Raw genomic sequence first — 11,722 nt, forward strand, 5'->3', positions numbered from 1 at the left:
ACTCCCGGACTTGGGGGAAAGTGGCGGAGAGTGGATGGAGGATGCCTGTGTTGAGGATGAGGGAGACTTTTGTCTCCAGTACCGGATGCGGCGAAAATGAGTTGGGTTGCGGGTCAAGAATCGGGGGCCGGGATTGGCCGCCTTGTGCTGGGCGAAAGGTGCGCTCCCTTCCTGGCCCCGAGAACGCCCGCCCTCGGAGGGCCCACGGCTGGGTCGGGACGCAGACCTGCTAAGTTCAGGGCTGGCCCAAACTCCAAGTTCCTCCTGAGTCCTCCAGCGACCGGAGGCGCGGGCTAAGGGGTCCCCGCGTTTCCGGAGGGCAAGGCCGCGCGTCCCGCTCCCGCCCGCGCCGGCCCCACCAGCTCTGCCACGGCTCCACTCACCGGCTCCCGCCACTTGGGTTCCACTCCGGGACCTCGCCCGCCCACCGGCCTCTCTTTCCAGCACCCGCAGCCTCCCTCCGGAGTGCAGGGGCCCCGGGCGGCGCCGCGGCCGGGAGCGGGGTCGGAGGCCAAGCTGTGGAGCGGGCCAGAGCGTCCAGGCAGCCGCACACAGGCGGAGGGCGCCCTCTCTCCTCTCGGGGCCATGTCAATGCTTTGCACTTGGGGCCGGCGAGCGGCTGGGGGTCCTTTCTCAGGGCCCTGAGACCTGGGCGCCCCTCGTCTCAAGCCCGTGAGGAGGGTCGGATCCGCCAGCCGCGCTCCCTGTCCGGGCGCGGGCGGCCGCGGGCTCGGGCGCGGGGTGGGGGCCGGGGCAGGGGGAGGGGTCTCAGGGCCCGCTGGCCCGTCATTGGTTAATATTTTATTCTGTTGACATGTTTTCTTACTGCTGAGGCTTCCGACACCTTCTCCCCGGCCCCCCCCTCCCGGCCGGAGCTTGGCCTGAGCTGTCAAAACCCCGCCCCCGGAGACCCACAATTGGTCCAAAAAGCGTAAAATCAGCAATCAAGGGGGGCCTGGCTCGTTAGCGCAGGGGATCCGAGCAGGGCAGGACATGTGAGATAGTCACAGTTTCCCAGAGATCACGACAAGATCTAACCAGTCGCGCGTGGTCACCGGCGCCGGAGCGGGCCAGCCCAGCCCAGCCCCGCGCAGAGCCCCCGCCACCCCCGCGCTCAGAGCCCCGCGCCCCTCGCTGCGCGCCGGACGGGGAGCGGGAGGAGCCGCCGCCGCGCTCGCCACCCGGGTCGCCCTTCCAACTCGCGCGCCGCCGCCCGGGCCGGGGGTCCGAGCCCCGCGCCCCCGGCCCCGGCCCCCCGGCGCCTGGGCCGGATGTCCCGATGAGAGAGCCGGCGCTGGCGGCCAGCGCCATGGCTTACCATCCGTTCCACGCGCCGCGGCCGGCCGACTTCCCCATGTCCGCCTTCCTGGCGGCAGCGCAGCCCTCCTTCTTCCCCGCGCTCGCACTGCCGCCCGGCGCGCTGGCCAAGCCTCTGCCCGACCCGGGCCTGGCGGGGGCGGCGGCGGCGGCGGCGGCGGCGGCAGCGGCGGCCGAGGCGGGGCTGCACGTCTCGGCACTCGGCCCGCACCCGCCCGCCGCGCATCTACGCTCGCTTAAGAGCCTGGAGCCCGAGGACGAGGTGGAGGACGACCCCAAGGTGACGCTGGAAGCCAAAGAGCTGTGGGACCAGTTCCACAAGCTGGGCACCGAGATGGTCATCACCAAGTCCGGGAGGTAGGGCGGCCCGCTGGCCGGGGGGCGCGCGGGCGGGCGGGCTGGGGGACCCGACAGCACCCGCCTGCGCCGAGCCTGCCGCCCGGCGCTCCCGGCTCGGGCCGGCGCCACGCGGAGCTCCACAGACAACCAAGTGACTTTTCTCATTTGGCACCGAGCGGTATTTTAAGAACTAAAACATCGAATTCTCCCGAATGAAGTAAAACGAAAACGTGCTCCTAAAGAATAGTTCCAACCCTTCAGCGTCCCACGGCGGAGGAGGCCCGCGCGCGGCTCGGCCCCGGCGGGTCTCGGAGGTCTCGGCTGCAACTTAGCCCCGCGGCCTTGCTCTCCTGCCTCCCAGTCTGGCTTGGAGCTCGGGGAGACCCGGCGTCTCCCGGACTTTCTTCCGATCCTGGAGCCCAGCATGGCACCCGCACCCTGCTAGATCCAGGCTGGCCCGCTGGTTCCTCCAGACCTGACCGCTCGGGTCCCGACAGCGACCGCGGAGCCAGCCCAGCCGCAGGCAGCCCTGACCCGGCCAGGAGCCTCCTCGGGGCCTAGGAGCCAGGAGCTGTGGACACACACGGCCCCAGGCCTTCAAGCCGAAAGGGAGCTGCAGTCCCCAACCCCTCCGCCCTTCCACTCAGCCCCAGCCCAGGCCGCGGCTGCCCTCTTCCCCGGGACTTCAGGGTCAGGGTCCTTGTTGGGCACTGAAACCCAGTTCCCCAAACACCCTCTGGATGCATTCCTGGGAGCTTCTGTCCCAAGTGGGCACCCCCTGAACGACTCCAGGGAGAAGCGGGAGAAGTGGCTGTGTTTTCAGAGGGTCTGGATTTCTTGCCTGGACATGGGCTTTCCTCTCAGATGAGGGTGAAAGAGGGTTCCCAGACCCGAACCTAGGGGCTAACAAGAAATGGGATTTTCCACGGGTAACAACCACAGGTGGGGTCTCCCAGGCAGCAGTCAGGGGGCAGAACAGCGACCGGAGGGAAACCCAGATGCGGGGCTCCAGGCCGCGGTGTGTGAGTCCAGGGACACAGAGCTGGGTCCCACGGCGTCTTCCCCTTTCCCTTCCTCGCAGGCGGATGTTCCCTCCCTTCAAGGTGCGCGTCAGCGGTCTGGACAAGAAGGCCAAGTACATCCTGCTGATGGACATCGTGGCCGCGGACGATTGCCGGTACAAATTCCATAACTCGCGCTGGATGGTGGCCGGCAAGGCCGACCCGGAGATGCCCAAACGCATGTACATCCACCCGGACAGCCCGGCCACAGGGGAGCAGTGGATGGCCAAGCCCGTGGCCTTTCACAAGCTGAAGCTGACGAACAACATCTCCGACAAACACGGCTTCGTGAGTGTGGGGCCGGCTTGGGGATGGGGGTCTGGAGACAGCACCTAGCACCCAGCCCAGGGTTCCAGCGAGAGGCAGGCACCTTCCCCAGAGGGGAGCGCTGGCAGAATCCGGGGGTGCCCCTGCAGGTCTCTTGCCCTGTGGTTTCTGCCGGCTGGGCCTGGGCCCAGAGGCTCTGCTCTGTGAGCCTGGGGAATGGCAGGTTGGGGGCGAGTAAATTCCAGGCTGCTCACAATCTGGCTTGGGTCAGGCCTTCGAAAAGCCCTTCCTGGAGGCCAGTGGGATGCAAGTGCGGTTCTGCAGCCTCTGGTCTTTAGGTGTTGAGCTTGGAAGACCTGCCCATGACCTCAGCTTTTTTCCACCTTTCCTCGCCCAAACTAGATTTAACAGTTAAATCAGCGCCTTCCATGCCCTCCCTGAGACCCCCTTCCCGCTCCCCACTGTCGGATGAAGACCGGGAGGAGGGAGTTTGGGGGTTCTCTCTGCTTCCACCTGAGCCTGGTGGCTAATGGAGGGGGAGTTCATGGGGCAGAGGCACTGCCTATTCGTAGTTAGGGCAGCTGGTGAGGCCTGGACGTTCCCAATCTTCTCTCCGTGGGTTTTCTAGGGCTTAGCAATGAGCCTAGGAAGAGGGGTTAAGAGTGGCGTTGTGAAGGGTTTTTATGCTGTTTCATTTCTGTTTTCACCTCGGGTAAATGTTTTCAAATGGAGAGCGAAGGAGAGAGAAACTGTGATAAAGAAAATAGACTGAAAAGAATTATAAACGAGAAAAAAGAGCAGGGGGGCGGAAACACAGGAAAAAATAGCAAAGAGAGGTGAGGGGGGAGTAGGGAGAGCAGAACCGCGTGAGAGACAGAACTTTAAAGAGGGGGGTCCCCAGAGGGTGGAAATGCTCCGCGGAAGGCTGGGGGCCGCCGGCTGACCCGCACCCTCCCCGCAGACCATCCTGAACTCCATGCACAAGTACCAGCCGCGCTTCCACATCGTGAGAGCCAACGACATCCTGAAGCTGCCCTACAGCACCTTCCGCACCTACGTGTTCCCTGAGACCGACTTCATCGCCGTCACTGCCTACCAGAACGACAAGGTGCGGGTGGGCGGCGGGCAGCCCCTGCACCCAAGCCCCCACACAGGCTCCAACACTCCACTTACATCCCCCCGCACCCGCCTCGCTCCCTCCCAGCCCACTCCCCAGCGCCAAGTCTGTCGCCTGTGAGCGCAGTGCCCACCGAAACTCCCCAGGCTCCCTCCCGAGTCCACAGCACGTAGGTACAGGCTCCCTGGGGCTCGCAACAGCTGGGCGCTCTCTTGGGGTGGGGATGTTTACTTAGCAATTAGCAGAGACTGGGCCCCGCTGACAATTTTACATTTCATTGGTTTTTTTCTTGGCTCCCGGATGGGAATTTTAATGAAGAGAGAGCGGCCCTAGGCAATGTGCCCAGGCGCTCTCAAGGCGAAGAACCTGGGGCACAGTTTTCACTCTCCCGGGGTAGCCAGAGATCGGGACAGGTGACAGCCCCCACAGCCACCACCTTGGGGCCAGTCCAGGCCCCGGACCACTTGGGAGGTGCTTAGAGATGTTTCCTTCAAGCCAAAGGCCCCCACCCCCACCCCGCCCCACTTTCTGCTTTCCTATTCCCTCTTTCTAAAGGGGCAAAGCACCACCCCGTTAGGTCCGTTCTGTGTGTCTAACTCCCCGGTGCACAAGAGTGTCCGAGTGTCCTGACTGTCCTCCTGTCTTTGTGAACCTGTGAACCGATGTGTACGCTCAGGCATGCGTGCATCATTTGGGGCGTGTGGACGAGTGTTTCCTTGTTTGCTCTGCGGGCACTTGCTGTGTCTGTGTGCGCTTGCGTGTGCGGGGCCGTGAGTGTGACTTGTCTTATATGGACCCACGGCCCGCGTGCTCCGCGGCCTGCGCGCCTGCTCAGGTGCGGGCGTGTGCGCGCCGGGGCCTGCATGCCGGTCAGCGAGCCGGGACACATTCCGCTGTGCGCACGGCTCTGGGCCTGTGTGTGCAAGTTGAGCGATTCTACCTCGAATACTTCGGAGGAGGAGAGACCCTGTCGCTTTCTGAGAGGCCCGCCAGCCCGCCACACCTCGCCTCTGGGCTCAGGGCTGCAGGTCCCGGGCGGGAGGGTATCAGGTGGACACTCCCCGGCTCCCCTGTGAGCCGCTGCCCTCCGGGCGCCCCAGGCCAGGCCGCAAGAGCCTCGGCCTGACCTGGCACCGCCCTCTCGGTCCCCGCAGATCACACAGCTGAAGATCGACAACAACCCGTTTGCCAAGGGCTTCCGGGACACCGGGAACGGCAGGAGGGAGAAAAGGTGAGGCTGCGTGGGCCCCGTCCGCGGTGGGTGCGCAGGAGCAGGACGTGGGGGTGGGTGCGCTCCTTCTGACCCGCTCCCTCTGCCCACCCCAGGAAGCAGCTGACGCTGCCCTCGTTGCGCTTGTACGAAGAGCACTGCAAGGCCGAGCGCGACGGCGCCGAGTCCGACGCCTCGTCCTGCGACCCTCCCCCCGCACGGGAACCGCCGCCGTCCCCGGGGGCGGCCCCGAGTCCCCTCCGCCTGCACCGGACCCGAGGTGAGGGTCGGGCGGTAGAGCTTACCGGAGGTGGGGGCAGGGGGCAGGGAGGGTTTCCTCAGAGCGCAGGCTGGCTCTTTGCTCCGAGTCAGGGTAGCCTGAGGCCCAGGGAAGCGTCTGGGGTTTGGACGCCCCCAGGAGAACGGTCCCTGTAGCCCCAGATCCCGCTGGACTCCGTCTAGGTTCCCAGCGCCGTGACTCTGGCAGTAAAGGGAAGTACAGGCTCAGGTCCTCCCCTGTGCATGGGGTCCTGGATTGGGTGACCTTCCCCTGCCCCTTGCCCGACGAGGGTCTAGAAGCCGTCCACTTGCTCTCCCAGACGCAGGCTTTCCAAGTCTCTCTGACCCGCCCAGACGCGGGAGAGCCCTCCACTTTGTCTGTTCCCGGCCCCTGTCACCCCGCGTGTGCTCTGTCCCCTGCAGCCGAGGACAAGTCGTTCGCCGCAGACAGCGACCCAGAACCCGAGAGGCTGAGCGAGGAGCGCGCGGGACCTGCGCTGGGCCGCAGCCCGGCCCTGGACGGCAGCAGCCCCCCTCGCTTGACCGAACCTGAGCGCAGCCGGGAGCGGCGCAGCCCAGAGAGGGGCAAGGAGCCGGCAGAGAGTGGCGGGGACAGCCCCTTTGGTCTGCGGAGCCTAGAGAAGGAGCGGGCGGAAGCCAGGAGGAAGGACGAGGGCCGCAAGGAGGCGGGTGAGGGCAAGGAGCCCAGCCTGGCACCGCTGGTGGTACAGACAGACAGTGCGTCCCCCCTGAGCACCGGCCACCTCCCGGGACTGGCTTTCTCCGGCCATCTGCACGGGCAGCAGTTTTTCGGGCCACTGGGGGCTGGCCAGCCGCTCTTTCTGCACCCGGGACAGTTCGCCATGGGCCCTGGAGCCTTCTCCGCCATGGGTATGGGTCACCTGCTGGCCTCAGTGGCAGGTGGTGGCAGTGGCGGGCCAGGGGCCACCACCGGGCTGGACGCAAGCGGGCTGGGCCCCACGGTCAGTGCAGCAAGCACCGCCGCCGCACCCTTCCCATTCCACCTCTCCCAGCACATGCTGGCATCTCAGGTAAGGCCTGTGATCTGGTAGCATCGCAATGGAGGGAGGAGAAGCAATGTGGGTGGCTGGGGTGGGCATAGGGCTTGAGGGTGCTGTGGTGGGCAAGGACTCCTGGGAAGACCTGATATACACTCTTTAGGACACCTAGTTCAGGGATACCAAGACTATAGGTCCAGGGTCTGGCCAGGGTGTTCCTCCAACTCCTGTGTGACCTTGGGCAAGTCCCTGACCCTCTCTGGACCAGTTTCCTTCCCTATAATAACAATAAAATGAAGCACCCATTCGATTCTTCCTGTTCTGACAGACTGGGGCTGCACCTGGCTTTTGGAAAGTCCACTTTCTTGGCCTCCGGACATTTTCCTTGGGAACAAAGACCCTTGGCTCCCTGTCAGTCCCTGAAAGGCCAAGGTGGCTGGACAAAGCGAGTAGGAAAATATTGTCCAATATTTTCTGGACAATTGACCACCAAACGACCCACCTCCAGGTGTGTTTTCCAGGCCTCCAGGAAGTCCTCTGACCTGACCAAGGACAGGGCTGTTCCTGATCCCATCTTGGGTCTCCAAACTCCCCAGCCACACATCTCGGGGAAGAGGAGCTCGGTTCCCCAGGCCCAGGTTGAAATTCTGAGCTCCCAGGGGAGAGTTTATTAAACTGTGGCCAACAGCAAAATAAGGAGATCCGATGAGGAGTGCGGCCTCTTTGGTTGCTTGGGTGGAATATTCCCTGTGGAAAGATTTGGATTCTCTTCATTCATTTTCTCCCCTCTGAGGTTTCTGGCAAATTGAACCCTTGAGATCATATCTAACGGGAAGGAAAATAGGAGTTCGGGTCTGAGAAGGCTCCTTTGGTTCAGAAGCAAATATTTTTTAAAGTGGGGGAGGACATGCTGAAATAGGTTTTAAACAGCTTAGTGGGGTGGGGGAGTGCTTGAGGCACTAACATCACATACCTAGGGCTCTGAGCTGGCAAGGAAGCGTCTGGAAAATAGAGTTCAGGGCCTGGAGTTGGGATCTGAACCCTTGGTTCTGCATGTATGTGAATGCGTCCTCCCCAAATTCTGGTGACAAGCACGGGCATCATAGAGGTCCTGGGGAAATCACGGCTTCTACACACAGCCTGGTCAACAGGTGCTAGGCCGGGGTGAGAGTACCCAGCACTCAGGAGGCATCCCTTGGTACAGGGCTAGGAGTTAAGTACCCGAACCAGGGTAGCCCACCCCTGGCCATCAGGTAGAGCCAAGTGAGGAGAGCTGATGCCAACCTCCCTCCTCCCAACTTGGAATGCCAGGTCCGAGTGCCCAGTAGGGCTTGACCTTCTAGGAAGGATATTTTTTCATTTCTGACTAAGCTACTTCTTTTTTTCTTCCCGCCTGAGCCAGGCCTGTGTCTCCCTAGCAGCCCAGCACAGTCCGCTCCCTACCCTCCTCCCTGTACCCACAGACTCTGGGGAGGGAGCCATTATTTCAAAGGTCACATAATCCAAAAGTCGGGCCTCGTGGACTCAGGTGGTGTTTATCCAAGGTTTCCTGGCTACTGTGCTTTCCACAGGCAAAGACTGCATTCCTTCCTCAGCTGCCACTGAGGTGCCGCCAGGAGTTCTTTATGGGATATTCAGGCCAGTTTATAAACTGATTGGCACCTGTACCCTCCTCCCGGCCCAGGGCCCAGGCGGAGACCTCTGAGCAGGTGGGCAGGCAGAGGGAGACTTCACAGAGCTCCTCCCCCCATGCCTGTGCTTCTTCCACCCTGAGGGGCACCTGCAGAGAGCAGGGCTGGGGAGGTCGCTGTTCCAAGTGAGCAGAACTTCCCAAGACAACCACAGCCGCCTGCTTGCCACCTGGACCCACGCCTGCCCTGTTTCCTCCCTCTCGGCCTTTGCCTAGGCCAGTGCGGCGGCCTGGAATGTCCTTCCCTTATGCCGACTGGCACAGAGCGGGGCGCTAGGCCTTTGTGTCAACTTGAAGTGAGCTCCCCTTCTAACTGGGTCTGGCCGTGGGCCTAGGCTCATGCCTGACTGTGCTGCTTGGGGGTATAGTTATGTGAGCTCCAGCCTTCTAGTCCTGAGACAGTGGGGAAGGAGTCCTCGTTGTAGCACCACCCCCAGCACCCAGCTCACCCTCAGACACCGCAGGCGGGATGCCTAACCTCTGTGTTGTTCCTTTTCTTCCAGGGAATCCCAATGCCCACTTTCGGAGGCCTCTTCCCCTACCCCTACACCTACATGGCCGCCGCCGCGGCCGCCGCCTCCGCTCTACCGGCCACCAGCGCCGCCGCCGCTGCCGCCGCCGCCGCTGGTTCCCTCTCCCGGAGCCCCTTTCTGGGCAGTGCCCGGCCCCGCCTGCGCTTCAGCCCCTACCAGATCCCGGTCACCATCCCGCCCAGCACGAGTCTCCTCGCCGCTGGGCTGGCGGCGGAGGGCTCCAAGGCGACGGGCGGCAGCCGGGAGCCCAGCCCGCTGCCGGAGCTGGCTCTCCGCAAAGTGGGGGCCCAGCCCCGCGGCGCCCTGTCGCCCAGCGGCTCCGCCAAAGAGGCGGCCAGTGAACTGCAGAGCATCCAGAGACTGGTGAGTGGGCTGGAGAGCCAGCGAGCCCTCTCCCCCGGCAGGGAGTCGCCCAAGTGACGGCGCCCAGCCGCTCCGCCGCCGCCGCCGCCGCGCTGGCCTCCCGGGCTGCCTGCTCCTGCTGCTGGGGACCTGCGCGGCACAGAATGGGTATTTATTTAAAGAAAGGAGCAAACCCGGCTGCAGCAGCCGGAATAGAGCCCCCCCAGCCAGCGGGGCTGGGCCGCGTCCCTGGCCCTCGCAGGGAGCCCCGCTCCGGGATCGCAGGCGCCGTGGAGCCCTGGACTCGGTCCAGGTTCGCTCCAGTGTCAAGGTGGCATCGTCGGGGCCCTTGTCCGGGTCCTCCTGCGCGGTGGGGAGACCTCACCCCCAGCCCAGCGGTCTCTTCAGGAGCCAGAGGGTGCAGGGGTGAGTGGGAGCTTCCGAGGGAATCCCGGAGGCCTGGCCTCCTGCCCGGACCGCCTGCAAACCTGGGCTGCGGGGTGCTGGGCCCGAAGACGGAAGGCAGTGTAGACGGGAGCTGGGAGGGGCCGTTCCTTTTCGTCCTTGCACCCCTTCCCCCAAGAGCCAGGAGCCCCTGCCACCCTGGGCCAGCGGAGGGAGTGGCACTCTGCCTTGAGTCCCCAGGGGAAAAAAAAGATATTTATGAAATAAATGATAATTTGTGTAAATATGCTTTAAGATTCCCAGAATATGCAAATTGGTATTAATTTATTCAAAGGTGTACATTGCTGTGTACATACTATGTAGAGATGAACTCATAGCATTTAATTTTTCTCATTTGACGTGAGCATCTATGTTGTACAGGGCTGGGGGGTCCTCGGCGGCCGGAGGCCCCGCCCCCGGAAGAGCTCCCACCCCCGGCCCCTCGGCCCCTCCGCCCCGGCTTTGCTCGCCTGACCCGCGGGCTCCACCTCAGGTTTTCACTTTTCTCTCCGGAGCGAGATGAAACAACAACAACAAAAACAAAACGAGAGAAAATAAAACGCGAGAAAACAATAAAACGCTACAATGCGAAGTGAACGGCGGCGCTGTGCGCTCTGTGGTCCGCGGGGGCTGGGATGCGTCTGGGGAGCCAGGAGGGGCTGGAGGCGGAGGCCAAAGGCTGGGCGCCCGGCTCGGCGGCAGCTGCACCCCCGGGGCGGCAGCGGGGCCCGGGCGCGGGCGGAGCTGCGAAGCCGGGCGGCGCCGGCGCGGGCCACGCGCGGGGCTGGGGCTGGGGCTGGGCTGGCGGGCGCCGCGCGGAGCCGCCTGGAGCCGGGAGCCCCCGGCGCTCCCAGCGCGCACGGCGTCCCAGGCCGGGGGCCGGGCTCCCTCTGCTGGCCGCTCGCCTCTGTCCGGCGCCCCACCCACTCGGCGGCCTCCCGGCTCCCTCTCTGGGGCACCCTAGTGGGACCGCAACCCCTTTTAGCGCTTCTGGGCAGGTGGGGCTGGTAGGCGGGGGGGGGGGTCCCTCTCTCTCCTCCGGGGAGAGGTTTGGCCGTGGTCCCCCAAATACCGCAGACCCTAGAACTCTTCTCCACCTCCATCTCCTGAGCCTCAAAAAGAAACATTCCGTGCCAGGGCTGTTGGCTCCAGTGGCAACGTTTAGCCTGACAGTTGTCCCGTGTAACTTCTCTGACCCTCTGGGCGGTGTGGGGCGTGTGGGTCAATAGGCTATTCCTTTCCTGCCTCAGTTTCCCCTGGACAACAATGGGCCTGGCGGGGAACTTCTCTGCGAGTCCCACTGTGTCCGTCTCCGTGAGGCCGGTCCTTCCCCAGACACTCCTGCAGGGACAGCTGCCTCCTGCCCCCATCCCGAGAACTGGCCAGGGCGGCACCTTGTGCTCTTCGCTTGTGCTCTTCGCCCAGCCAACCGGTCTCTGCGGCCCCAGATACCAACAGCGGGAGGGGGCGGAGCTGGACCGCCCGTCTCTCCCTCAATCCCCGCCCCCATGGTCTCTCCGTCATTGAGCCCCCAGTTCTCTCCTCTTTTTTCTTTATTTTTGTGACTTTTTTTTTTACATTCAATACGATTTTCTATTAGTTTCAGGTGTACAGCATAATGGTTAGGCAATCATACTTCACAAAGTGGTTTCCCGATATTTCAAGTATCCACCTGGCACCATCCGTAGTTACAACAGTATTGACTGTATTCCTTCCCTATGCCGCACTTCGCATCCTACAAGTTTGTACTTCTTAATCCCTTCACCATGTTCACGCAGTCCTCCGCCCTCCCCCCTCTGCCAACCATCGGTCTGATCTCTTCATCTAGAGTCCCCGTTCCCTCCTCTTTAAGCCTTAGGGATCTGGGACGCCCTGGCCCAGCAGGCTGTCCACCTTGGGACTTTGGAGGGCGGCGGGCACTGGCCCTCAACCCGCCAGGGACACCGGGGACGGTGATATGGAGAAAGGGTGGAGGTGGAGGTGGAACTGACAGTATCTAGGCCTCCCAGCTCCCAGGATATCTTCCTGGGCCAACACATTTGCCGGGAAAGAGGACGATGCCGCCTTTTCCAGGGAGGGAGCCGGCCCCTGACCACGCTGAACT

General features: G+C 63.3%; 1 protein-coding gene across 1 annotated transcript; it reads left to right on the plus strand.

The window, feature by feature from the left end:
* Positions 1-957: 957 nt before the first annotated feature.
* On the plus strand, positions 958-10,215 carry TBX2 (T-box transcription factor 2). Its single transcript, XM_059669772.1, has 7 exons — positions 958-1,674; positions 2,738-3,005; positions 3,946-4,092; positions 5,256-5,332; positions 5,428-5,591; positions 6,014-6,642; positions 8,803-10,215. Exons 1-7 carry the CDS (start codon positions 1,280-1,282, stop codon positions 9,250-9,252), a joined length of 2,130 nt encoding a protein of 709 aa, XP_059525755.1. The 5' UTR covers positions 958-1,279; the 3' UTR covers positions 9,253-10,215.
* The last annotated feature ends 1,507 nt before the right edge of the window (positions 10,216-11,722 follow it).

Source organism: Myotis daubentonii, chromosome 16 (genome assembly GCF_963259705.1).
Source record: "Myotis daubentonii chromosome 16, mMyoDau2.1, whole genome shotgun sequence".
Classification (NCBI taxonomy): domain Eukaryota; kingdom Metazoa; phylum Chordata; class Mammalia; order Chiroptera; family Vespertilionidae; genus Myotis; species Myotis daubentonii.

Coding starts and splice junctions, on each gene's coding strand:
- TBX2 (XM_059669772.1), top strand. CDS start 1,280: ATGAGAGAGCCGGCGCTGGCGGCCAGCGCCATGGCTTACCATCCGTTC. Junction 5,333..5,427: donor AACGGCAGGAGGGAGAAAAG/GTGAGGCTGCGT, acceptor TGCCCACCCCAG/GAAGCAGCTGACGCTGCCCT. Junction 5,592..6,013: donor CCGCCTGCACCGGACCCGAG/GTGAGGGTCGGG, acceptor TGTCCCCTGCAG/CCGAGGACAAGTCGTTCGCC.